This window comes from Pezoporus wallicus, unplaced genomic scaffold, assembly GCF_028554395.1.
Source record: "Pezoporus wallicus isolate ANWC-B61680 ecotype Strahan unplaced genomic scaffold, APGP_CSIRO_Pwel_v1 contig_5787, whole genome shotgun sequence".
NCBI classification, from domain to species: Eukaryota; Metazoa; Chordata; class Aves; order Psittaciformes; family Psittacidae; genus Pezoporus; species Pezoporus wallicus.
This window is the reverse complement of record NW_026637253.1, coordinates 1,649,214-1,676,788: the sequence shown is the minus strand read 5'-3', so window position 1 is coordinate 1,676,788 and position 27,575 is coordinate 1,649,214. Positions and strand designations below refer to the sequence as shown.

The window sequence follows — 27,575 nt, the reverse complement described above, 5'->3', positions numbered from 1 at the left end:
TATAATTCTTAAAGTTGTTTTAGTAAAATTTAATTTATTTCAAGCCTGCACACATAATTTTTTTCCTTTGCTTGTGAAAATGTGCACTGAACTTTTAAAGTCATGTGATGTATCCTGTCACTGTGAAAAGTGTTTCTTAAATTTCACTTTCATACTAAATGAACATCTTGATCCTGTGAAATATGCATGTTTAGGTTAACCAACTGTGCCTGTGGCTTTTTATCATTGCTATTTTCTGTTTAGTTACAAAGCTGAGAAGGACTGAGTCTTTTTCAGGGTCAGTATTGAACACCTACCTTCTAGTCTTGAGCGTTTGGGAAATACTTTTTTGTTTTTAACACTGTCTTTTCACTTAGTGCTTCTCTCAGTATGTTACCTAGTACTTATCAAAAGGTACGGGCAACAAAGAGCTATTTGCCTTAACTGTAAATAGACATTTTTTGTCTGTTGCAAATTTAGTTTGGAATGTTCTGAATATAGTCTTCTTACTGCTAGCCCCCGCTCATGTGAGCTTGCTATGATATAAAGCTTCTCAAAGAGAAGAAATTACAGACAAATAATGTCATTAAACCAAAGGAAGTTACTTTTATTAATGACTGCTATGGCTTCCAAACAATTGTGATTTCACGTGGATTTCTAAAATACTGCATTTGTTGTGGTATTGATTGCTCTGTAGCAATGTGTAAACTCTTTGTTGCTGTTTAGGTGCTGAGGGACTGAGGGTAGAATTTGATCGCCAGTGTTCTACAGAGCGGCGTCATGATCCACTCACCATAATGGATGGTGTCAACAGAATTGTTTCTGTCCGATCAGGTTATGAGAACTAGTGCTTTTCAAAAATGTCTTGTGTGATTCACTGTTAAATGCTGAATGAAATGTATCACTGTCTGTGACCAACTTATTGTGAGGGATATGCCAGTAAAAAAACAGGGAAGACTACATAAATTGATACTGTGTTTTAAACAGGATGTAGGATCTAGGCACAGACATGCAAGAGTGATCTTGTGCCTTTGAATACAGAGAATCTCTGAGAAGAGCATGTTATCCTGCTCTTCCTAAGTTACAATGTAAAAAGTTGGTGTTTAGCACCCCTACCAACATGTGTGAATTTCTGTATAATCAAAGTATATTTTAACAAATTGGAACATGATTGGAAAGGGATACTTCTTTTGTTAGATTTTTTTTTTTTTCTTTTTCAAGTAGTGCTGACAGAATTTTAGGCTTTCATACAGTCAAGACAAAAGCTCTTCTGCTGTCAAATGCCCAAAATAATAGCTAGGCTTTCTCTTTCTGTTTTCTACTCTGCCCTGTGTATGTGACACTACATGAAATCTTCACATCTTTTATCTGGTTTTCTCTCGTTTAATTTTTAAGTACTATAAATTTGCAGTAGGTTTTAGAGGAATATTTGTAATCTCATCAAATTTTACTCTGAGCCTACCTGTACATGACATCATGTGCAAGGGTCTTGGTAGTTACTGCTTGTGCTTAACATTTCTGAGCAGTTAGGGTATGGCCTCTTACTGTTGGCCCATTTTTCCCCAGACTGTTTCAGGTGCACATTGTTTCATTATTTAAATATTTCTCTCTGGATATGAGGTATTCCAGACTGGATTCCTGGTTAGAAAAAGCTGTAAAGCTTAATTTAATGTATATGATGTTACATGGTTTTGTAATATGAAAAGGTAATTTGAAAATAGGACAGTGGATTTTGTTAAGATCTCATAATTGTCTTTTGACTGTGGTGTTAAAAGTACTATCTGTTAGCAGTGCTAACTGAACTGTTCTAAGACTTAAGTTATAATAATCTTTGTAGTTACGTTCATATGATTTATGTAGCTTTTTTCCCGAATGTGTTTATAACCATGAAGGGAAGTTGCTGTTCGTGAGTGGCTTGTGTATTGGCTCAGACAATATAGGTGAACATGTTCATAATGCCTCCTGTAACAGGTCGTGAGTGGTCAGATTGGTCTAGTGAACTGCGAATTCCAGGGGATGAACTGAAGTGGAAGTTCATCAGCGATGGCTCTGTGAATGGATGGGGATGGCGGTTCACTGTTTACCCCATCATGCCAGCTGCAGGTAAGATAGCATATATAATGTTTACAGAAGGGCAAGAAAGTACATTCACTTGTCCGTTTTTTACAGTTGTATTTATTGCATGATATTTACATGCCAAAGTTCTAGAGTTCATTGTCATTCCTGTTAAGAAGACATTGTTATTCATACTAAGAAAGTGTTTTTGTTTCAACAAAGTCATGAGAGGTGCACTAGTACATAGGAAAGAGATAAAAATAATCTGTAGTCACTCTAGTTTACCTCTTCGTCAGTGAAGAGAGGCACAGTTAATCTGAAGTTATTATTATTGTTTTTTTAAATGTAAAATGTCTTGGGATTAGTTTGAATTGTATCATGGAAGTGCCTCTTTCTTCCAGTCCCTTTCAAGGGAGGTAGAATGCACCAACTGAGATGCAGACTGGCATTCTAGCCTGCTGTGTTTGGTCAGCTAAATCCTGCCTATGTTCTATTCTTATTTCAGTCTGAGGACAAACCTTCTCTACCTTTTTAATTTTTCAATTCTTTTTTCGTTTTGTTTCTTGCAGGCCCTAAGGACCTTCTTTCAGATCGTTGCATTCTTTCATGTCCTTCAATGGATTTGGTTACATGTTTGTTGGATTTTCGCTTAAATTTTGCTTCCAACAGGAGTATAGTTCCTCGCTTGGCAGCTTCTCTTGCAGCTTGTGCTCAACTGAGTGCCTTAGGTAGGTGTGGTCTTAAAATTAAGTCCATTTTTTTTTGAAGTTAAAATGACTATTTTAAATAATTATTATCTTTGTCTGTTTATGTTTCCTTAGCTGCTGGCCACAGAATGTGGGCCTTGCAGAGACTACGGAAACTGCTCACAACAGAGTTTGGCCAGTCTATTAACATCAACCGAATTCTAGGGGATAATGAAGGAGAAACACGAGCTCTGGTAAGAAGACAGTGGTGCTCTTCTCTTCACATTTTGCACGTTAAGATGTATAAAAAGCATTAAAATGCCAGCCCTGATTTTCAGCTGTTTTGTTGTTGATGACCGAATGGAAAATGGGCAAATGAATAGCCTTCTGGCACAGGTCTGCAAGTCTGTAAAGGTACTTCATCTTAGAAAAAAAATATGATTAATTCCAATACTATATGGATGTGCTTTTGGAATTGGCCAAAAGTGGTGTAGAAATATTTCTGTAATAGGAAATGGATGGAAGTGATACTTCACATAGCTAACTGTAGTTTGGGTAATTATTAACATTTTGTCATGGTCATCTAAATAATCTACTTTTTTGTACCACGTACAGTAAGACTAACTTTCTAGTTCTGTGGTTTCTCTAGAGTTTCACAGGGAGTGCATTAGCTGCTTTGGTTAAAGGTCTTCCAGAAGCATTGCAGAGACAGTTTGACTATGAAGACCCCATTGTGAGAGGTGGCAAACAGCTGCTCCACAGCCCTTTCTTTAAGGTAATGAGGTACAATCATTAAAGAATTCATTAGTATAGTTCTGAATTCTTTGTGAGACTTGGTAAGCTCACGTAGCCCTGTATCAGAAATGTTTTCTGAGAAAATCAGGATATTACTGCTAAAAGGAGAATCAAATATACAAATAAAGGTAAGGAAGACCTAGCTAGGCAGAGGTAGATAGGTCAGTAAAACCGCTTGAAAGTACAGTAAACTGCACTTTTTGGAAGTGATTTCTGAGTCATCCTAATAGGACAGTTGTGTTATTGGTTTGTTTAAATATTCTGAAGGCTTTATTTTTGTCTAGTTGCAACAAGTAAGAATGTCTTTAAAGGTAGGCTGTTCAGTTTTGGATCCTGTACTTCAAAATAAACAAGCTGAGGAACTCTAGAAAGGAGCAACAAGAATAAAAAGCTGAAAAAGCCTCCTATGTAGTAGAAGTTAAATTGAAAGGACTTGTCTGTCTTATGGAAAAGAAATTCTTAAAATACGTAGAAGTTTATACAGGGAAGAAGTAGTCCATTGTTCACAATCTTCATCAGTAACATTGATTTGAAATTGAATCAAATTGAAAATCAGTTGAAAATTTATTTAATTCTAGAAAGGAGACTTAGTTTAGAAATGCAAGATAAGAAGGAAGTTCAGCACATGGTATTTGATACAGAAAAGCTGATTAATCTAGGGGTGTTTTTTGTGGCACAGGGGTGAAGTTTTCTGGGTTGGAAGAGGAGATAGCGTGGGTACACTTGGTGCTGCCCCACCAATGACAGTAGTGAAGATGGCTTTTAATACCCCTTGCACTTTACACATCTTAGAGACTCTGTTCAGACTCTACTGGTCTATGAGCTGTTCAGCTACATCATACGTATATTACTTTTTGATACACGCTTCTGATATACCTCTAAAATGTTTTCTGATTGTCTACAGGTGCTCGTGGCTCTTGCTTGTGATCTGGAGTTGGACACTCTCCCTTGCTGTGCAGAGACACACAAATGGGCTTGGTTCAGGAGATACTGTATGGCATCCAGGGTTGCTGTGGCTCTTGATAAAAGGACATCATTACCTCGCCTTTTCCTTGATGAGGTACTGCAGAAATACTTTAAATAGTTCATGGAACATAAGGAAGTGTTTCATTTGAAAGATATACTGAGTTTGAAGTATTTTATGCCAACTGAGATGGGAGTAACTGGCAGTTTGGATAATTTGATTAATCCAAAATATTTTACAGGTGGCAAAGAAAATCCGAGAATTAATGGCAGATAATGAAAATATGGATGTTCTGCATGAGTGCCATCATGTCTTTAAGAGAGAACAAGATGAGCAGCTTGTCCAGTGGATGAACAGGTTATTTCTTTCAACTGTCATTGGTTTTGCCTTCTGATGCTTTGTTGTATAACAATAAAATGCATTTTTTGTGACTTTTAAAATTGTTTGTTTTGCAATTTGTGCAGACGACCTGATGACTGGACACTTTCAGCTGGAGGGAGTGGAACTATTTATGGTTGGGGTCATAATCACAGAGGACAACTTGGCGGGATTGAAGGGGCAAAAGTCAAAGTCCCAACTCCATGTGAAGCTCTTGCTACCCTTAGACCAGTGCAATTAATTGGTGGTGAACAGACTCTATTTGCAGTGACTGCTGATGGGAAAGTAAGGATACAACAGATAATTGTTTATTAGGCTCCCTTGAAATATTTTATCCCCAGTCAGAATATGTTTGTCTAAATAAAAAGTGATGTGTATAGCGCAGATTTATTATAATTAGTTTATTTTACTTTTTCAAGGAAACTGAACTATACCAACTCTACCAGTGTAGTCTAGGAATTTGGTGTACTATAGCATTAAATGCATGAAACAAGATGCGTATTTTAATTCTCAGCTCGAAACTGTGATGAGATTTTGGAATACAAGTAATGTGCTCACAGTCCCATAAACCAGGGTAAACAGTAAAATGTGGTGGCGATTATGTCTCTCTGATAGCACAGAGGTGTAACTGGAATCTGAGATTGCTGGCAGTTGGTTAAATGCCTCGTAAGTTAGATATTGGAGGATCTAATTTGCAGGTGCTTAAATCCTGAGTGAAAAGGAGCACCTATGCAGAGGCTTAGTGGAAGGTATAGGAAAAAAAAGTAAGTTCACAAATTTGAAAAAGTATTTTATATAGTTCGCAGCTTTGTGTGAAGAATTTGATCAAGAACTTAGCTTGAGCTTTTCCTAAGTTACATTCATATAGTGAGATACTGTAATGATTCCTCAGCAGTCAGTATCATCCTTGTTAAGGATTCACAGGGAGAGTAAAGGACAGGTTACTGATGTTGCTTGAGATAATTCTGTTGAGAGAAATTACTTTCAGATGGACAAAAAGAGAGTGAAAAGCAGTGCTTAAAACTGTATTTATGGGATGGAAGGAGAAGAAGCAGCTGTGTTCAGGTGTGTGCAATTCCCAGAAGAAAGAAAACAAGACTAGTGCTGCTTGAAAGAGACCTACATGTGATAGATGATTTTGTGCCATTATCACTCAACGCTGTGATTTTTTTCATACTTTTACAGGATCAGCCTTAGGATTTAAAACAAAACCCATTAAGTCAGTAATGGTTCATATGGTTTTGAATCTAGCTATATTTGGTTTTGCTTTTTTTTTTTTTGTGAAATACTTCAAAATATTTCTTACTTCCCAGGAGAGAGCAACGATTTTTCTTTAGCTGTATTCTAGTATATGTTCATTAAGAATTCTTCTCTACATCTCTAGTGAGTGTTCTTCAATTTTATTCTTCATTTTAAAGCTGTATGCCACTGGGTATGGAGCAGGTGGCAGGCTTGGAATTGGAGGAACAGAGTCAGTTTCTACTCCAACTTTACTGGAATCCATTCAACATGTGTTTATAAAGAAAGTTGCTGTGAACTCAGGAGGAAAGCACTGTTTGGCATTGTCTTCTGAGGGCGAAGTTTATTCCTGGGGTGAAGCAGAAGATGGTAAACTTGGCCATGGAAATCGAAGGTAAGTAACACTTTGAAATATGATTTTTAAAAACTGTTAATGGATGCTTATTATAGTTATGTATTTGAAGTGTCATATGAGTACTGCCTATATATATGCAGTGTATATGTATTATACTGTATTCTCTCTTAATATATATAGTATATACATATATTTAAGTGAGTGTTAAAGTAGTGATGTGGAAATTTATATTTTAAGATGAGAGAATCACAAAGTATTTTTCAGATAAACAATTACTCTGATTTCTGTAATTGGATATTGTGTTCTAACATATCTGTTAAAATATACCTATGCTAACATACCTGTGGATGCTAAAGTCTGGTGGTTTTCCTTTGGGATTTCTCTTGTAGGTATACGGAACTTCAGTGCATTTCAGAGAGAGCAAAACTGCCATTCTGCTTCTGATTTCCACATGCATTGTTGCCTCTGTTAATGAAGAAGTTCTGTTGTGTTAGAGATAGCAATGTTCTGATCCAAAAAGGAATGCTGAAGTCCATGGGGGGCAACAGTGCATTTTATCCTAGGAATTTTGATAATCTATATTACATTGGTTTAATTGATTATATTAAATTATATACCAAATTTTTCCAGGGTAAATGCTTAGCTTTCACTTGATTTTAATGAAAGTGGTTTTGTAGTTTCAGCTTGCCTGTAATGCTGTAATTCAATGTATGATAAAATATATCTAGCTTTTATAGTCCTCTAAAAATACTTCTGCATGACTAATTAAACATAAATCTGTAGGATATTAAACTGAAACAGAAGCAAATACTTGGTTATTTTAGGTGTCCTTGTACTTTAACTCTCCCTTCTCCCCCCATACATTTCTGAACATGAATGCTCTGTTCTAAAAGTTTTGTCAAGACAAGTATTTTTATTTCAGCCCTTGTGATCGTCCTCGTGTAATTGAATCTCTGAGAGGTATAGAAGTGGTTGACATTGCTGCTGGCGGAGCACACAGCGCATGTATTACAGCTGCAGGAGACCTTTTCACATGGGGAAAGGGAAGATACGGACGCCTGGGCCATGGAGACAGTGAGGACCAGCTGAAACCTAAACTGGTGAGAAGCCTTTGGAGTTTTATACAGTCTTAGTCCAGTTCTTACCTTCTGATTATTAACTTTTTGCATTTCTGCATATAAAGAAATGAAAGGGCAAAATGGTGGCATGTATTTGTAAGAAATGAGCAGTTGCTTTAGAAAACAGGAATGGATTGGAAGAATGAAGTGAAAGCAGAGCTGCAAAACTTCACTAGATTTTACTAAACAGCTTAGAAGGAATTCACTTTAGAGAAGACTTACAGGAAAACCCCAAATCAAACAGCCCGCCCCTCCATAAGTAAATTCTACCCCTTCATAAGAGTACTTTGCACTGAAAGTAACAAGTGAGCTCTTTATCTGCGGAGTACCCCCATTGTTTACCACCTGGAAAATATACCAGTGATGACAGTGATACCCAGTTAGACACTTGCAAACTGTTTCTTTCCCGATGTTACTGTACTCTTAATTAATCATGAATGAATACTGGGATTTTACTGAACTATATACTAAGTTAGTAAGAATTTAACCTAAGTAATTATGAAGTATTTAATTGTTATTTGCTAAAAACACTTAAGCAGTCACTGATGAAGATAGCTGAAATGGTAGATTTGAGAACCAGGACAGAATGGAATGTAGGAAGAATGAGTAAACTGATTATCTGTCGAGTTATAATTCAACCGTCATGTTCCTGTGAGCTAGAGTGTAAAACTTAAATTAGTAATATTAAGACAACTGCCCTGACTTTGAAATCTGAGATAATTTTGTTACCTGTGTTCCCTTGCTGAAAATACAGCCAAGGGTAAGATTAATGTAGTTGAATCAAACTGAATGTTAGCTTGCTGTTTTTAGTCAAGGCTCTCTGCATATATTTCTATTCATGCAAGCATTAAGGTTTTTTCAGTACTTGAAACTGCCTACATATATAGAATTGAGTGTTAAAGTAGTTAATGTATGATGCGAATGTGTATCATACGTTCTTTGTCTAGTTTGGGACCTTATCACTTGTATCTGCATGTTCTTGTTCCCCTGGCTCCAAAACCACAAGGTCTGTCCATTTTTCTTATACATCTTTCCTCCCCTTTATGTTCTTGGTTGCTTTGAAAATAGATAATCTGTGAATGAGTTGAAGTATGTGAAGTTCTGTACAGTTTTGGATTGTGCTGCCTATAACCTGTTTCAAGTAGTAGTGAGGATAGGGAGGATGCGGTGTATGTGGGTTACCATCCCTTTACTTTGTGAATCTAGATCCCATACTTTATCACTAGATGGCAGCATTTCAAAAGATGTTAATTAAATTCAGATTATGCTGCAAGTGCTAGCAAATTGTAAACTAATAAGGGATTATTCGAAAATAAGATTTTTTTTTTTTTTTTCCATTACTATATACAACACTCACCCAGAGAGCCTGAAATAATTTCAAGAGAATATAGTCTTTGATAACCTTACATGTTTTGTATGAATTGTTTTCCCTGATTTTTTAGGTCAAAAAATTTAAGTCGTTCACCAACTAAAAAGAATGCTCCATAGCTAGTTTTTGTTTTGCTGGGTTGAAAATAGCAAAGCCCTTTGAGTTACATTTATTTGCTTGTTACCACCATGTTTCAGACTTGAAGTTCCAGTGGAGCATGTCTCCAAGCTGGGTTTGTCATCTTTTCTGAAAGTAAATCACTTAAACCTTTCATTGTGAACAAAAATGGGGGATTTCTTTACAGGTGGAAGCTCTCCAGGGCTGCCGTGTGATCGACATAGCCTGTGGCAGTGGAGATGCACAGACATTGTGCCTGACTGATGATGATACAGTCTGGTCCTGGGGTGATGGAGATTATGGAAAGCTTGGGAGAGGAGGCAGTGATGGCTGTAAAGTACCAATGAAGGTATTTGAATGTAATTTGTTCATTGTTTTAGAAGCCATGAGATTGATGGAGAACACTGAAGACAAATCTGCCAATATGTGCAAACTTCCATTCATCCTGAGACATTAGGAGTTTTTGATTGTGGTTAAGAATGAACTTGGTAGGCTGCATGGACGAATCTTTAAGTTCTGTGCTGGGTGTTGAAGCTGTGCTTGAATGTTTTTTTTTTCCTTTGGAGAACATTGCTGGTTCAGCAATATTTCTGATTTTAATTTTGGTTCCTATCAAAATGTTAGATTTTGCCAAGAAATCTTTGTATTTCCTTGTGTTAAAAAATTTCCATAACACTGTTGAAGTCATAACTTCACTCCAGAAAGTGGTAATCAATTGATTAAAAAGTAATCTTATTTTATATTAAACCTTTCATGTGAACGCATGTTTGACATGGAATTTCTTCATATGTTACAAATGAAATCCATGTAGCCATCTAAATTGAATTCCAGCGTTTGTTATGGAGGTCAATATTATTTGTATTAGAGAAATGTGTAAGTGTCACTGTGTATACCTGTGCACAGTGGATTTTAGATTCTTAGTCCGGAATCACACTTTACTACCTGGATACAGGTGTCCCCATTCTGTTTCCAAATAGGCAAAGTCTAACAGCCAGTCCCAAATAAGTTTTTTTTTTCATCATGTAAAACAAAACGAAAATAGCTTGTTTATGTTTTGTCAATCATCAGTCTCATAGAATTGATGATAAAGTGGCATAAGGACCTACACAGAATAAATGGACTGTACAGGAGGTTTAAATATTTTCCCAATGTTGGCAGCATCACTCTGATGTCATGCGAGCTAGGGATGATTAATGTTGAGTGTTTGGAGACAGCCTTATTGTGTCTACTGAGGGGCAATTGCTGAGTAACTATTGGCAAAACATACTAGAGGTGATCTTCAACAGTTCACCAAATCTGAGCTTCTTTTTAGCGTATAAGTAGTAAACAGTAGAAAGATGAAAGGAGTTCTGCTATTCATGTACATAATTTATACATACACGTATAGACACTTATACATTGTTTTACTTAAGACAGTGCAGTATGAAACTATAGCCTCCTCAATTACCTTCAATTCCATTTGATATTATTTTCCTAGATTGATTCCCTCACAGGCCTTGGAGTAGTTAAAGTAGAATGTGGATCACAATTTTCTGTGGCTCTTACCAAATCTGGAGCAGTATATACGTGGTAAGTACTTTGTATTAGGTATTCTGACAGTGTTAGATGCAACCTTGTCAGCGATAGGCATCAGTGTTATACTGCCTTCACAGTTTTGATTTCCTCTTCCCTTCCCCCCCCCCCCCCCCAAATGTTTTTGAGTTCCTTTGTCTTGATTAGTAATAAAATTTACCATTTGGGGGAGCATTTTGTGTTGCCATTTGAATGAAAAATGAAAGTATTTTTTCTTGGAGACCTAAGCACAGAGTTGACATCCCAGGCATTGACCCCACTGCAAGATGCATAAGTTCCAAGGAGCTCAGTGGAATAGTAAGCATGAAGTATTATGCAGGGTGTAAGATGATAGTATAAATAACATTCTTGTATATTATCAAAGTCGTGTATAACTTGTGGTGGCTGTAGTCTGAGAATTTGATTTTAGTTCATTGTTTTCATTTTCCTGTGCCATTCCAAATTTTGTAGTTTAAACTACTAAAATGTTTAAAAAGACTAAGCAAAGTACCTTTCCAACATCCTTCTGCTCCCTTGTTTGCATGGCATTACAGATACCCTTAACCTGTACAAGATTCCAGTCTCTGAGGTCAGTAAACATACAGATAAATGCTTCTAATACTTGATCCCTTTAAGAGGCAGATAACAAACAACACCCACAAAAGGGGTAAAAAGTCCTACACAGAGTAAGTAGGAGCAGCATATTGGAGGTTTAAGAGTTTTTACTATATCAGCAGAAGCACATAAACGTTGCACAAGCTAGGGATGTGATTAATGTTAAATATTGGGCTGTTTGTCATCTACAGATCAAACACCAGACACAGTCTGTCGTTATGTTTTTTTCCAAAATTATAACGCAGTTTTGAAATGTTTTATATTCTCTGTACAGGGGCAAAGGAGATTACCATCGATTAGGCCATGGATCTGATGACCATGTTAGAAGACCGCGACAAGTACAGGGTCTGCAAGGAAAGAAAGTCATTGCAATTGCTACTGGGTCTTTGCACTGTGTTTGCTGCACTGAAGATGGTATAAAAATCAAATTTACTTAGTTCTCAGTACTGAATTTGAAATAAACAAAACTTTATTAGTCAGCTATTGGTAGGTTGTACTTGCTGAAAATCCTGGTCTTCTGTGTGCATTGGGATATCTTGTGTTTGCACATGTTGCATATTTATTGAGCAACAAGCATGTTACTGATTTAAAATGATCACATAAAACCAGCTGAAAGTTTATAATTAATAAAAAATAGAGTTTAACCTTTATAAATGTTGGTGGTCAAAGGAAAACACAGAGCACTAAAAGTAACTTCTAGTAACTTTTACTGGTCAAGCAATAAAATGAATGGATTTGGCTTTTTTTTTTTTTGACAGGGTCTTTCTGAGCCTGCTGGCGTGTTTAATTTGCTAAATGAAGCACTGCGCAAACAATATTGCTTCATACAGAGCAGGTTGTGATACCAAGTACTCTTTGTAGCAGATTCACTCCTACATTTAATTAACAAGTTTGCACATTAACTGAGTGTTTTATAAGAGCAAGGGGCTGCATGGTACTTAGTTGCCAGCTGGGGTTAAACCGCGACCAAGTGAAATAGGATATAGCTGCAGAAAATGAATGCTCAGAAACAAGGTTGCTATTTTAAAAGTATTTTCCAATTATCTTGCAACAGTAAGCACCCATTTTAATGTCCTCTCTAGCAATACAGCTTATTACAAGATATTTTATTTCATCTCATGTGAAATGTTAAGCCTTTTAAAATTGTTTTATAATATCAGCTTTTTTTGTTATCAAACTGTCAAATACAGGCTTCTAGTGTATCCATTGTTAATTCTTATGCTCCACCATTTCCTTCTGTTCTGGAACAGAACTTTTAATTCATACAGACTATGAGAAAATACATGCATCTTATACTAGCTGCACTGTGTAGACATGGGTCTAACTTTGTCACTCAAGATATATCTACACTAGAGAGTGGATTTTAAGGTGGCCATCAGTCCTGGAAATCTTGATCACAGTCCAGGGCCTCATTCAATGAAATGATTTCATGAATGCTAATTAAAGAAAAGGGGGGGGGGGGGGGGTGTCGGCAAAAAGCTTCTATCTTACCTTTAGAGTAATTCATTTTTTTATTGGTTTAGGGGAAGTGTATACATGGGGAGATAATGATGAAGGGCAGCTTGGAGATGGAACAACTAATGCTATTCAAAGACCACGCTTGGTTGCAGCCCTTCAGGGTAAAAAGATCAACAGAGTAGCCTGTGGCTCAGCACATACTTTGGCTTGGTCAACCAGTAAACCTGCTAATGCTGGCAAGCTCCCTACACAGGTAATATTTTTCTGTCTTATTACGTTCAGATTTTAAACATACATAGTACGCTTATTGCTGATCTTTCAGTAAACATACTGGCATTCTAAATTCCCACATAAGCTCAGTGCTTTGATTTGACTTCAAGTTTTGAGCCAGTTATTTGGTTTATTTCCATATTTCCAAAGAAGTATTCCAATTTTCTGAGGTGAGAAAGCCTCTTCATTGTTGTTAATCCAGTGCAGAACAGTAGCTCAGTTTGCAAGTCTGCATGCATTTTAATTCTGTATTCCAGCTGTGAAAATCTTATGCCTTCCAAGGGAATTTTTCATTATTGTGAAAATTGTTTTTTGAGTATTCTGACTTTCAACTATAATGCCTAGGTGTGGTGATGACAGGATGTAAAATACATCTTTTTATGGATAGAGAGAATTGTAAAATAGGGAATAGCAAGAATAGTCCCAACTGTCATGTTTCTAATACTTGTTTCAGTTTAGATAGATACGCTTGGTATCCTTGATAAACAACTTTACTCTGTGTATTAAATTTTGACAGTGCGAATAAGCAAATATCTGAATTTCTAATACAAATTTACCTACAAATCTTATGAATTGTTCTGTTTAATAAAATCATGTATACAATAGTTTTAAATTACGTTTGGATATTGTTTTATCATAGGTTCCTATGGAGTACAATCATCTGCAGGAAATTCCCATCATTTCATTGAGAAACAGGCTTCTGCTCTTGCATCACATTTCTGAACTCTTCTGTCCTTGCATTCCAATGTTTGATCTTGAAGGAAGACTTGATGAAACTGGCCAGGGACCCTCTGTTGGGTTTGACACATTACGGGGAATACTGATATCACAGGGAAAGGTATTTATCAGAACGTTTTTAAAGCAGAGATTTGTAACTGTAAGTGAAATGTACTGTTTAACTGTTTCTGAAGAACAGAACTGCATATCTCAATTTGCATTCTGATTATGCAAACTTCTTTCTTTGTGATCTTTTTATTATTTTTCCCTCAGTTCTTCATCATAGTGCTTTTTTGTGTTGATCTTGAAAATAACTTTACACTGTAAATCTTCAGTTTTTAGTATAGCTGAATTCTCCTACATTATTCAGTAAATGCTATCCTGGAAAAAAATATAAGATGGGTATGAAATGGGCATTGTCTGCTTTTCATATTTCAGTTGTCATGATCAGGTGATACACTAGTTGATCCAAAGCTCTGTGCAGATACAGACTTGTTTTAGACTGAGTTAGAAGTCTAAAGAAGACAGAATACCTAAGAGTTCATTCTCAAATTGGTAAAAAAAGTGGATTTTTATATAGTTCTGAGTAAAGTCAGTCATGAGAAACTCTGGATAATTCTAATGCTTCAAGGATACAACACTTATTAAAACTTCAGAAGTGGAAAGTCTTTACAAACATGACTTGCCTTCAGTATGATCATCAGTTTTGGATCTGCATTTTCTCAGTGCCATAGTAACTTGTCTCAAGAAAAACTATATATAAACGGACAAAATCTGCTGGGAGATATATTGGAAGAGGGAAGCAAATACATTTCCCTCTGCAGTGCTGTTCTGTGTCCTTAAATAAGACATACCTGTAACTACACTCCTTAGTGCATACTGTCTCAAGTTCTCTTTCTTTAGACTCCAGAGAAATTGTGTAGTAGAGCCGACCAGCAGAATACACGCTTCACAGACCAAGAGAAGATCACACGTTTTCCATCAAGACCTAAACTGAAAAAAAAGAAAAAGAAATCCTAGCTAATTCTGTTCATGACCATTTCAAATGTTAGTGCTATAGATAAGGGAGTCTTTAGGTGTATGATGTTAAGTATAGGAATGGCTGTGCAGGAGGCCCATTCAACATAATTTACTTAAGAGTTTGCAGAACAGTTACATAAAGTCTTTGGGTAAGATTAAATGTCATATCAGGCGTATTTTACGTCGAAAGCATTCAACACAGACACCAGAATTTGTGATGCCCTATTCATGTCTAGGCATTTAAGGCAGGTTTACCTTCAGAGATTCTAAAGACTTGAAAAATCTTTTTAATGCTTGCTTGAAACTGACCATAAAATTTGATCCAAGTATTTAGTGAGAGAACCTCAGATACCTGAATTTGCATGAAGAGTTTATTTTTTTATTTTATCTAAACGTCATCTTTTTTGATTGATTGTTTTTCACTGGCATTAACTATTCTCCATATGCATGTATTATTCTGGTATAAACTGATACCTATACTCAGCTTCATGTTAGTTGCTTAGTAACAACTGACTCTGGGTACAGTACAACACCCAGCTTTCCAGCTATGGTTTTGAGGGATACAGGAGAGATTTTTTTCTTCACTTTAGTATTCCAGCTGTTATGGACTTGAATTGTATTAGCACAAATAACATAATTCTTAACTAACATCTTATAGCTTTATCTTATGTTGCTTTTTGGTTTTTTTTTTAGTATTTCAAAAGTGTTTGATGCTTGTTTGCATTTCTCCTAAAATAAAACTAGTTACTATGCCCTTTCTAGTGTTTTGTGACTTACTCAGAAGGAAATTGCTGAAGGATAGGTAGTATTGCAGAATCAGTTTCTCTATTTTGCTTGAAAAGTCTTTCCTCCCCATTCTCCCCTCCCTAAGTTGAAACTAAGTATGTGTTTATCTGTGAAGTATATACAGCTTTCTTATATGATTGCAGTTTTGCTGTTACTTTGTATTTTCCTTTTCTAGGAGGCAGCTTTCAGAAAAGTTGTGCAAGCAACTATGGTGAGAGATCGTCAGCACGGGCCAGTCGTAGAGCTCAACAGAATACAGGTATCTTAAGCTGAAGTTTAGATTTTAATATCTTTGTTTTGTCTGCAGTTCCATACATTTATCCAGTCCCTTTGTTGTAGCTGTTTGATGTCTGAATACTGAAGAGTTGAATTTTTATTGGAATCAAACAACAAAAAAATGAATGCAGCAAGGGCTGATCATTTTCTTTACAATATGTTTCCATCCATGCTCTTAATTGTTTGCAAGGGAGCAGGACACTTGTTGAAATATTAAGTGAATGATTTATATTCTAATGAGCAAAGTATGTCCAGCTTGACAAAGGAGCACTTTTTCAAAACTTGCTACATTAGGTAATCTTAAGAGAGCAGCGATTCTGGTGCCTTTCTTACTTTTCCAAAGGGTCAGATGAATTAATCAGCTGTTGCTTTCGTAACAGAGAACATGAAGGGGGAAAAAAAAGGGCAAGAAAAAAAAGTGCCTTTGAATATAATTAAAAATCAGGCTGATAAATTGTCCTTTGCTGGTTATCACGTGGTCATATCGATTGTAGAAATCTTTTGATACAAAAAGGCTTTTTTCCTTATCATTGACGTTGGAAAATGGAATCTTGTGCCTTAGGCCAGAGGAGTCTTTTTTTTTCACAGATATTTCTGTAACATAGAATAATACAACATTGTTTTTGTTTAAATAGACTGATGCCTTGTCTTACAAAGTCCTCATGCATTTCTTTCCATTAGTGGTGGAGGTTTTTTGAGTTTTTTTTAATTGTACATTGTAAAAAGTAAAAAAACCTGTTTTTTGTAAGGTTAGAATGGAGAATTTGTGTAAAATTTTGACTAACTAGTTTTCTCTTAGTGAACGGAAGTACGTCCTGTTGTGGCTGGATGACCCTATTTCTGCTGCTTTGCCATTTTTTGTGGACACTTGAAATTTCTGCAACTCACCCAAGTGCTAGACTGATATTTCTCTAGCACAAAATTGAGGATAGGTATTTTATGCTTTGAGGTGTAGCATGAAGGCAGATTTGAATGCACAGAGACAGTTTGGGAAGCTATTGGAGAACTGCATAGGGCAGAAGAAAACAAACTTGATGCAGTTTTATCTATGTTACTTTTTGGGAATAGTTATTAAGTGAAATGTTCCAAAATGGCACCTGGGCATTTTGAGTCACCTAGTATTTAAGTAGCAGTGTAGCTCATGTGGTGTCATTGTGTTATGATCTATAAGCAGACACATTTGTAATGCTGTTAAATCATATCTTTGCTTTTAGGTGGACAAGATTATTACAGCAGTTGAAAAGAATCTCCCCCTTTCACAAGGGGAACAAATTTCAGTTATTAAGGAGGATGTCTGCTTTCAGGAATGTAATATTGCAAAGGATCTCCTGGTCTTGTGCTGTCTGCTGTCATGGGAGGATGTCATACATATGAAAATACAAAATCCTATTTTAAGAATATTCCCCCCCCCCCCCGGTCTCCTTATTAAATTTGGGTTACAGAAATCTCACTGTGATGATAGTTAAAAATTATCTGATCTTAAAGTAGGCACAACATATCAATGAATGAATTATTTGTTCTTTTGTGAGTGTCATACTTCACTTTAAATCACATTCTTCTGTCCTGGTTACTGTCTTCTGCCTTATTAAATGTGCCTTTAAAGAACGCTCATTCAATGAAAGTCTTCATTTTCCTACACTGATCAGGCTACGCTATTTTTGTCTGCTTGTGTAGAATAGTCTTTCTCTACCCCTCATCTTTTTATACTTTATTTTTCTGTGTAGCATTTCAGTTTGAGCATAGATAAAGGGAACCTCAAGGTACAGGTGAGACGGTGCCTGTGCTTTTGCAATTATCACACGCATTCTTCCTCTTCTGGAGATTGACTTCATGAGATATCCTTGAATTCTGTTTGTTTTCTTCATAAACTTGTTTTCTCTGTTAACAATACATATTTATCTTTCTTAGCTCTTTCCAGCTCATAAGATGTCATCTTTTTGAAAACTTCATTATTAATCTCTAAGTGCATGGCTTTATGTACTACATTTCTCCCAAATTCTGCTGGGGTTGGAGGGAGTTCTACCAAGTGGCCAGTATTTCAGTGGGCAATCTCAGTCTGCTTGAGGCAAATACAAAGTTTTGTTCTTCAGATTCAGAGAAAGAACTTAAGTTTTGATCTTCATCGTTTCACAATGATTTAATGAGATCACAGATTGTTTGTCTCTCCCCCTTTGTTGCAATGTTTCTGCTCACAATAAGTGATTATTCACTGGAGAAAGTTCTTGAATTTCATTATTCCACACTTCACTGTATGCTGCTTTTAAGCTGCTGCATTTCTCTTTGGTCCAGGAAAAGTTGATTTTCCACAAGCTGGTATCTTCTGATGGCAGACTGTTTTATGAAAATCCCTCTTGGGTTCTAATCGATGTATGAATGTGTTTTGTGCTACAAATTTATCTTATCAGCAAGAAGGCTGGAACTGTATTTTAAAAAGCTTGAGATACTGCATAATCTGTGTTTAATAAGGCATGTATTAAATCAGGGTTATATCTGACCTTGTTCAGCCTAGTCAGCCAAGTAGATTTCACAGGATACTTATTATGCCTCTAAAAGGGATGATTTGGAAACATGAGCCAGATGCTGTGTTCCAGGCTTGTACAATGAAAAGGTAAAATACCTGTGTGGTAATCATGGCCTAAATATGTTTGTATGAATTTTTGCCGTTTTTCAGTAAAGTGTTTTTGCTACTAAGCAAGTAAATTTTAATATGGGCATCTGTCTTTGTCAGCAAGCAGTATATTAAAGTGCTGGCAGAAATACCAATAATTCTTCATGGTGTTCTTACATTGTGTTGTTAAATGTCAAATTGTAACCATTCCTGCATCTAAATGATCAGATTAAATGAAAATTTTGTGTTGCTAGTAAATGAATACTAAATTAAATGTGTAATGGCAAATGTGCATGCCAGCCTATTCAGTTCAGGCTGGATTGCTTGTCTTTTTGTTGTCACTTGATTAATTTTTATTTTAGGTCTGAGGTTTGAAAAAACAGTGAATTAACTACTGCTTTCATAGACCTTCTACTCATACTTTCCTCTTTTTTAAGAGAAGACTCAGTGAGGTCTCAACTTAAAAAACTTCTTGGGCATACAAATTTCTTAGAGATCCATTGAATTAAAACCAGCTTGCACTGATACAGAACGTCTTACACCAGGGGAGAACTTGAGCGTGTCAGCTTTTAAATAAAACCTGAAAGAAATCTGGTGGATGTTTTATCCAAAGCACCAGAGCAACTTTTTGAGATGCACTGTATCTTGGAGTAAGACCAAGCACAGATTAGTAGGATGAGTCTGGTTTATTTCAGAATGAACAATCCCATGGAAACTGGTGACCTGCATGCACTGTAGGAGTTCCTTTGCAGACAGGGAAGATTAAGAATATAAACTGCAGAACATGAAGAGGAGGGAAGAAAATCTTGTGTTTCTCCAGCTTTCTGCTTACTTTCCATTTCTTTCCTCACTATACTGGTGAAATGCTTTTGTATTCTTAGCCACCTAGTGTGCATCTCTTGCAGCAAAATCCATGGGATTTTCCTTGTATTGTTATGAATCTTCATAAAATCTTAAAATCGATTTTTTTCTGTAAGTTCCTAAGCAGAGTAAAATGTTACTCTGTATATATATATTTTGGTAGAGCTTACTCATTTTTAGAGATTTCCAGTAAGTCTCATAGTCAAAGTATTATCATTAATGAATACAAGAATAATATCTGTTCAATTTTCTGGCCAACGCAACCGCTTCTGATCTGTTTTATGCATGGAAAATTTACTCAGATTTGACAGTTGAATGTATGAGAGACAGGATGCATTACCTAAGTGGATTGCAGTCCAGAAAAACTGAATTTACTGCGGCGTTGGCTGCTTCTTTAGAATGAGGGAAGAAAGCTTTATCAACAGATTTTGGCACTGATACCCCTTGGTCTTTCCATTTTTCTTTAAAGGGGAACAGATAGAATGCTGAGTAGAGACAGGTAAAAAGTGAACTGTTTGAAATAGTGATAAAGTGTCGGTGGTTGTGGGAATGTAAAATTCATTATCTAGGAAAGAAAGCCCATGGCATTGTCAACTGAACTAGTGAGAATCATTCTGTCTAGCTGCAATGAGCACATTGATTGTTTTTCCAGCTGTAACAGTATGTTAAAATTATTAAGGCAAAATCAACCTCCAAAGTTTTTAGTTTCATTAAAAAAAAATAAAAAATAATTGCCGCTGTGGTCAAGGGAGGTGATCCTTCCCCTCTACTCAGCACTAGTGAGGACACACCTGGAGTGCTGGGTCCAGTGCTGGGCTCCTAAGTGCAAGAGATGTGAACATACAAGAGAGGGTGCAGGGAAAGGCCAAGAAGATGCCAAAGGCACTGAAGCATCTCCTGTGAGGAGAAGCTGAGAGAGTTGGGACTGTTCAGCTGGAGAAGAGAAAGCTCAGGGGGCATTGCATTAATGCATATGTTTGAATACTTGATGGGAGGGTACAAAGAAGATGGAGCCAGGCTTTGCTCAGTGGTGCCCAGCAGCAGGACCCTAGGCAATGGGGCAAACTGAAACATGGGAGGGTTTCTGACCATCAGGAAACACTTTCTCGCTGTGAGAGCAGCCAGGCACTGGCACAGGCTGCCCAGGGAGGCTTTGGACTCTATCCTTTGAGATACTTGAAAGCCATCTGCACATGGTCTTGGGCAGCTGGCTCTAGTTGGCCCTGCTTGAGAAGGAGTTGGGTCAGATGGCCTCCAGACGTAGCTTCCATCCTTAACCATCCTGTGATTCTGAAATAGTTCTGGGCCTGCTAACAGCCTGAGATTTAAAGCCCTTTCGTTCTCCTGAAGAGGACTGGGATGTAATAGGAGTCTTTGATACCTCTTTCTAGGGATGGATACTAAAAAATAATGTTGAATTTGAAATTTGGTTGTTCTTTTCTATATATCACAAGATACACTGTGGACTTCTGCAAACGTTTCACTGAACACACTAGCATTTTATAACCAATAATCTTACAGTCTGATCTGCACAGCATTGCCAGCTGAAATATGTTCTTACAGCAACTTTTACAATGTGTTTACTCAATAGGTAAAACGATCCAGGAGTAAAGGAGGACTGGCTGGGCCTGATGGTACAAAGTCAGTGTTTGGACAGATGTGTGCTAAAATGAGTTCCTTTAGCCCTGACAGCCTTCTGCTTCCTCATCGTGTTTGGAAAGTCAAATTTGTTGGTAAGAGGATTCTTTACTCCCCAACTATTTTGCACTTAACTTTACAGTTCTGTTCAGGTTTACTCTTTTGGAAGACCTGAAGAAAGGAAGAGATATAGGAAAACAGTGTATGTGTGTAGGCAGAGGAAGGTGCTTGAAATGTTAGAAAGTAAAAAAGCCTTTTAAAATGATGTTATAAAAAGCCCTCAGGATTAGTGGCAATGTCTGTAATTCTCCTCAAATTCCAGGAGCAACTGTTTTGCTTACAACAAACATTCTGCAAAACCTAAACCTGCTTTTCAGCTGTCTGAATTGGTAAATAATCCTGGCTAGCCAATTTTACTGGTAGGGTTGTTTTTACAATTCACATATCACTTTGAGTTTTTTTGCTGAAAAATATGTTAGATTGATGAGCCATTCTGTCTACTGCATATATGATACATAAAATACGTCTGGTTTAACATGTCATTTAGGAATCTCTTGCTTTGATTCCCCTTCCACCCCTCCCCTTCTTATTCTGGTTAGTGTATAAGGCAAAAATACTAGTTATACACTGGTAAAACAGTGTTTTTGACACTCTGACATGCTGTATAATCTTCTAAATAATACGATGTACAATAAATTGGAAACATCCAAATCAAAAGCAAAACATAAAGGGTTTTTTATATGAACAGGTATGACAGTGTAGGTTTTAGTAAATTGTTTGTTTGTTCAGTCACCCCTGTAGAAAGAAATATGATTTATTTCAATATGTAATTTATTTTTGAAAGAACATTTAATTTTGAGCCTTTTTTCTTCTCCAAGGTGAATCTGTGGATGATTGCGGTGGAGGTTATAGTGAATCAATAGCAGAAATGTGTGAGGAGCTTCAGAATGGGCTGACCCCTCTGTTAATTGTGACACCAAATGGAAGAGATGAATCTGGAGCAAACAGAGATTGTTTCCTGTTAAATCCTGCTGCGAAGTCACTGTTGCATATGAACATGTTTCGTTTTCTTGGTAATTTCTTGACAACGCTGTAACGTTCTACTTGCACTGCATCGTATCTTCAGAATGTTGGGAATCTAACAACAAACATTTAAAAAACCTGTGTTTAAACTTACAGGTGTACTTTTGGGCATTGCTATCCGGACTGGCAGCCCTCTGAGCCTCAACCTGGCTGAGCCAGTGTGGAAACAGCTTGCAGGAATGAACTTAACAATTGCTGATCTCAGTGAGGTAAATGTGAAGTTCCTGAGTACAATGTCATCTACAGAAGACAAGCAGACTCTAGCATAAATTTTTCCCCAGTGATTTGCTTCCCTGGTTTCTATATGCTTGCATTTTGACTGGCCTTTTACGTTTTGAGCCAGTTATACAAGAATGGCTTGTACTCACTATTAAAACTGTAAATTTAAGTCATTTGAAAGTAGTTAAATAAGCTACTTGAATTCTAGAACATTCGCAAATCCTCTCACGGATTTGACCAGTCAAATGTTTGTAGTCTCACTCCAACTTTCCAGTAGACCTTTCTGTAGCTGTTACTGTCTGTTGTGCCAAGATGCAGTAACTGATTAGGTGCACACACCTACATTGTTTCGAAGTAAAAGAAAATTGAGATCAGACTACTACTAAAAAGAGTTTGTGCCTACGTACCGAAGACATCAGACTTTCAATTTCTGTTTACTGAGCTCAGTAAATGTGGAGTAAGAGTTAGGTCTTCATTATGAAGAGGAGTTTCTTCTCAAATGCTGTTATGTAGAAATGTATTTACTGTAAAAGCACCGAGTCATTTGTTTGTCAGTAAAGGGATTCCTTTTGTACCAAAACAAGCATTGGACTTTGTAGAGATTATTATGTTTTTAAGCTTTAAATCTATTTTCTTGTGTAATGCAGTTTCTTGGCAAATGCTCCCCCAAAGGATCGAAATCTATAACACATGCACCCTCACATCCAGAGTATAATGAAATTTTATGTAAAACACTAAGCCATTTTATGTCTTTGAAATTAAGTTAGATCAGTTGTGGTCAGAGCTTTTGGTAGATGAGGCAGGATGGCTTTGGTATGAAAGAGATGCTTTAGGTAAGAAAGATGATGTATAGTGCTAGTAAACTGACTTTAACTTGGGCTTGTTATTTTCAAAAGGTTGATAAAGATTTTATTCCTGGCCTTATGTACATTCGAGACAACGAAGCTACTTCAGAAGAGTTTGAAGCTATGAGCCTCCCATTCACTGTGCCTAATGCAAGTGGTCAAGATATTCAGTTGAGTTCCAAGTACACCCATATTACACTGGATAACAGAGCTGAATATGTGAGGCTGGCAATAAACTACAGGTTTGTTGAATGTGTCATTTAAATTACTGACATAAATACGCTTTTTTGTTCAAAAAATATGTACAAACTTTTAAGTAATACAGTACTTTAATGTCTTGTATGCAAGTATTTTAATATTTTCATATGATGATAGCGTTGATCTTCTTATTTATTTTAATCTATCCAAAGATTAAACTTAATTTTTAGGAAACGAAATAAGCTAGCAGGTATGACTCTAAATTTGAATAGCTTTCCTGACAGCAGTTCTGTCAGCCAGCTGGAGGTGGAGCCAGTCAAGTCAAAAAATGTCCCCTCCACCTAGTTCTTTACAATAAAGTAATGGGCCTGACCATGAAGTTCTTTGTGAAGAGAGCTCTAGATTTAGTACTGAATTTAGTAAATTGTTCTGTTCCTTTGAAGAAGTGATTTTCTTCTCTTGCCAGTTCTGGCTATCTTCAAAGGACATGAGAAATTTCCTTAAAGGACATGAGCAATTCTAAAGCATTTTACAATTAAAAGACCTTAAGCAGAAGCATTTAACTGCTTAGAATTATTATAATTTTTTTAATTATATGAAGCCTTTGAGAAAAAATACAAACTATCATCTGAATAGAATCCATGTGGAAAAGTGGGTGCAAAAGACCAAGTTTGTCCTGACATCTTGGTTTATTTTGATGATGACAAGCCTAAGGACAGGATTTGTCAGTGATGCAGATCTGTGCTCTGGAAAGCTCTGTAAAACATGTCAGAAATGATTTGACAAGAAAACAAAAAGCAAGCCACAAATCATGGGTGGCAACAGAAGCAGCAGAGTCTTCTAACATTAGAAGACTTACCTATGTCTGCTTTGAAATACTACTGTCCCCTCAGAACATCATGTTTTAGTTCAGACACATTTTTCTTTTGACATAATCTGTCTAGTGTTGGGAATGTTTGGGGTCAGAATTTCAAAACACAGCTATTCTCTTCGCAAGAACATCTTGTTTCCATATGGGGCACTTCTTCTTGCCAGGCCATATGGGGTTTGTTCTTTCCAGGCACAGCACACAAATAATGCTGGAAGTAAAATATCCTAAACGTTTGGAGATACCTCTCCATACTGAGCTTGTTGTGCAATGAGTTGGTGTAAAAACCAGATAGTCAACTATCTAGTGTGATAAATGCTTATTAATGTTCCTTAGCATATAGCTGGAGACTTGAGGAGAATGGATGAAGTTTCCTTGATAGTACAGTAATTGCTGAAAATAATTGCTAGAAATGGCATTCACAGAAACACTGAAAAATGTGTCTTTGCAGGCTTCACGAATTTGATGAACAAGTTGCAGCAGTTCGTGAGGGGATGGCCCGTGTTGTTCCAGTTCCTCTACTTTCACTCTTTACAGGATATGAACTGGAAACTATGGTAACAATTTCTGCTTTGCTACCTCTGCCAGGCTAATTTGGAGTGAGATTCGTCACTTACATCTTACCAGTTGAACAACCCCTGTCCCACCTCCCCCCCCCCATATACTGTTTACAGTGATCACTCTGTGATTACAAACATTTTGTCCAAGGATAGACTAGAAAATGTTTACTTGCCCTCTTGGTATTAATAAGATTGTGAGGGTTGCTTAGTCTGGAGAAGAGAAGGCTCAGGGGGGACTTTATCACTTTCTAGAACTACCTGAAAGGGGGATGGAGCAAGAAGGTTGCTGGTCTCTTCTCCCATGTAACAAGTGATAGGACAAGAGGTAACGGCCTCAAGCTGCACCAGGGGAAGTTTAGACTGGATATTAGGAAAAACTTCTTCACCAAAAGGGAGGTCAGGCATTGGCACAGGCTGCCCAGGGAAGTGGTAGAATCATTGTTCCTGGAAGTGTTCAGAAACCATGTAGATGAGGCCCTCATTGACATGGTTTAGTGGTGGTCTTGGCAGTCCTGGGGTAAAGGTTGGACTTGATGATCTTACAGATCTTTTCCAACCTAATTGATTCTGTGATTCTATGATTTTGATGTAGCTGAGCAGTGACGTAATGAATTATTTCTGAATTATCATTTGTTAACCCCACAAAGTGTGGACCTAGAAGGTAAATTGGAGATCTTTGTCCTAAGTAAAATGTTTAATTCTTTGTGATTCAGGGAAATGAAAGAAGGTTCGTTCTTGTCCCCTGGTGAGAAGATTTGCATTTAGTGCTATTGTAATAGGAGACTGTACACAGCACTGCAAATATTTAAATGTTCATTTTGTCAGTGTAAAAGCTGATCAAATATTTTAAAGGATGGAGGCAACAAATCACCTGTAGTTGATTTGTTCAGAATTTTGTGGCTGATCACTATGTTTTATTTTTCAGGTATGTGGAAGCCCAGATATTCCACTTCACCTTCTGAAATCTGTAGCAACTTACAAAGGCATCGAGCCAACTGCTTCCTTGATACAGTGGTTCTGGGAAGTGATGGAATCCTTCTCCAATACAGAGCGATCTCTCTTCCTTCGTTTTGTGTGGGGCAGAACAAGGCTGCCCAGGACTATTGCAGACTTCAGAGGGAGGGACTTTGTTATTCAGGTGATGCGTTTGGGACGGGCCCATGGGAATTTTATTTTAAAAAGCTGGGAGTGGAGAACTAATAGCATAACACAGCGAGAACAGGCTGATTTCCTGAAAATGCTTATGCCACATTACATTGTAGATTTCACAGTGCAACAGGGACCTATAATGTATATAAATACTTTTCTCTGTTGACTTGGGCAGCTGGATGTTCATTTCCCAACCATTTTCTTCTCTGGCTTTTGATAGCTTTCCACTGTCATCAGCTGTTTTTGCTGCCATTTGTTTAGCATTTGATTCAGCTCAGTTAATCATTTCAGCTAAATTAAACCCCCCCCCAATCTTCAAATCATATTTTGGTATTTGCTGAAGTAACAGAATCTTTTTTAGATTGTTCCGAACCACCCTTCATAATCAAAGCTCATATATACCTGGTTTTATTTATTTACTCAGTGTAGAGAAAATGGATTTGGTCTTTTCATTGTTCTTTTAAGAAAGTTCATCATCTGAATCACAAATCTAACATGCTGTTAAAAAAAAATCTCAATTTTGATGTTTATTTGTGGTTTGGACAGTGAATCAAAACTATTTTGCTTTTTGTTTTCAACAGGTATTGGATAAATACAATCCTCCAGACCACTTCCTTCCTGAGTCGTACACTTGCTTCTTTCTTCTGAAGCTGCCCAGGTATTCCTGTAAGCAAGTATTGGAGGAAAAACTGAAGTATGCCATTCACTTCTGCAAGTCTATAGACACTGATGATTATGCTCGGATAGCACTGACAGGAGAGCCAGCAGCTGATGACAGTAGTGATGATTCTGATAATGAAGATGCGGATTCTTTTGCTTCAGATTCTACACAGGACTACTTAACAGGACATTAAAAGAGAAAAATAAGGGGTGGTTGTCACAAGCACTGAGGCAAAATGCCAAAATGACAATGAAGCCAAGGACAGTTTAGGTCTCGGAATATAAACTAAATAGTCAGAGGGGATGGTAATCTTCTGAACATGGAGAAAGTGTGTTTGCTACTCACAATAGGAATTAAGGGTCACAGCTTAAACCATCAGCTTAGAATAAATGGCACAGTATAAGGGCATCTAACATTTATTTTAAGAGCTGAAAGTGGCCCCCCATAATGCTGCACTACATTTAGAACCTTTGTGTTTACTGAAGTGTTGTAAATGTTTATATAAATATGGTAGTGCAGCATCCAAAAGGCAGTGAAACCTTTTAAGTTGTTGGGTGCAATAGTTTTTTTCATATTAAGTGTTGTGTTCTGTGCATCTTCTTGATTGTATATTGGAAATACTGTGCAACAACTGAATAGTATTATAAATATTTCAATTAACTTTACTAGAAGTTTGTTAAAGATTTTTGAACATTGAATTAACATAATTCCTTGAAATTCTTCTATAGATAATAAAAATGGCCAATAGTTTCACGTCCACCCCTCATTTGTATATTTTAGCTTATGCATTATTTATCTCAAATTTGATACCTTTCTGTGAACAGCATCATAATTCTTATCATGGAAAGTGTACTGTATATAATTTGTGCCATGTAAATGCAAAAGTTATAATTTCCCTCCAAATAAAAGTTCTGCCACAGAAGAAAATGCTATGTGGTTTTTAATGGTAATGCAGCTGGTACATAGGATGAACGCTGCAGTGGCTCTAAGAGATGTTTCTGCAGCTTAACAGTTGTTGACCATGCGTGATGCTCCACCAGTAATCATGTGCACTGCCGTAGGCAGAACATGATCTGCAATAAACTCAGAGCAAGTCTTTCCAGCACATTAATGATAGCGATTACGATTTCATGTCTG

General features: G+C 36.9%; 1 protein-coding gene across 8 annotated transcripts in view; it reads left to right on the top strand.

Annotated features, from left to right (window-relative positions):
• The window catches only part of HERC2 (HECT and RLD domain containing E3 ubiquitin protein ligase 2), a 107,298-nt gene extending 79,933 nt beyond the window's left edge, over window positions 1-27,365 (top strand). For 7 of the 8 annotated variants that reach the window (XM_057404478.1, XM_057404476.1, XM_057404474.1 and 4 more), the window contains 23 exons: window positions 706-813; window positions 1,951-2,082; window positions 2,604-2,762; window positions 2,856-2,974; window positions 3,370-3,495; window positions 4,420-4,575; window positions 4,721-4,836; window positions 4,944-5,142; window positions 6,276-6,490; window positions 7,374-7,551; window positions 9,243-9,404; window positions 10,533-10,624; window positions 11,496-11,635; window positions 12,745-12,932; window positions 13,590-13,787; window positions 15,648-15,731; window positions 20,809-20,950; window positions 21,734-21,928; window positions 22,035-22,147; window positions 23,054-23,244; window positions 24,520-24,625; window positions 25,554-25,766; window positions 26,359-27,365. In XM_057404478.1, coding sequence (XP_057260461.1) covers window positions 706-813; window positions 1,951-2,082; window positions 2,604-2,762; window positions 2,856-2,974; window positions 3,370-3,495; window positions 4,420-4,575; window positions 4,721-4,836; window positions 4,944-5,142; window positions 6,276-6,490; window positions 7,374-7,551; window positions 9,243-9,404; window positions 10,533-10,624; window positions 11,496-11,635; window positions 12,745-12,932; window positions 13,590-13,787; window positions 15,648-15,731; window positions 20,809-20,950; window positions 21,734-21,928; window positions 22,035-22,147; window positions 23,054-23,244; window positions 24,520-24,625; window positions 25,554-25,766; window positions 26,359-26,631 — 3,605 coding nt within the window. In that variant the 3' untranslated portion in view covers window positions 26,632-27,365. The remainder of the gene's footprint in view (window positions 1-705; window positions 814-1,950; window positions 2,083-2,603; window positions 2,763-2,855; window positions 2,975-3,369; window positions 3,496-4,419; window positions 4,576-4,720; window positions 4,837-4,943; window positions 5,143-6,275; window positions 6,491-7,373; window positions 7,552-9,242; window positions 9,405-10,532; window positions 10,625-11,495; window positions 11,636-12,744; window positions 12,933-13,589; window positions 13,788-15,647; window positions 15,732-20,808; window positions 20,951-21,733; window positions 21,929-22,034; window positions 22,148-23,053; window positions 23,245-24,519; window positions 24,626-25,553; window positions 25,767-26,358) is intronic. The other variant, XM_057404479.1, reaches the window with a different exon arrangement.
• Window positions 27,366-27,575: the final 210 nt, after the last annotated feature.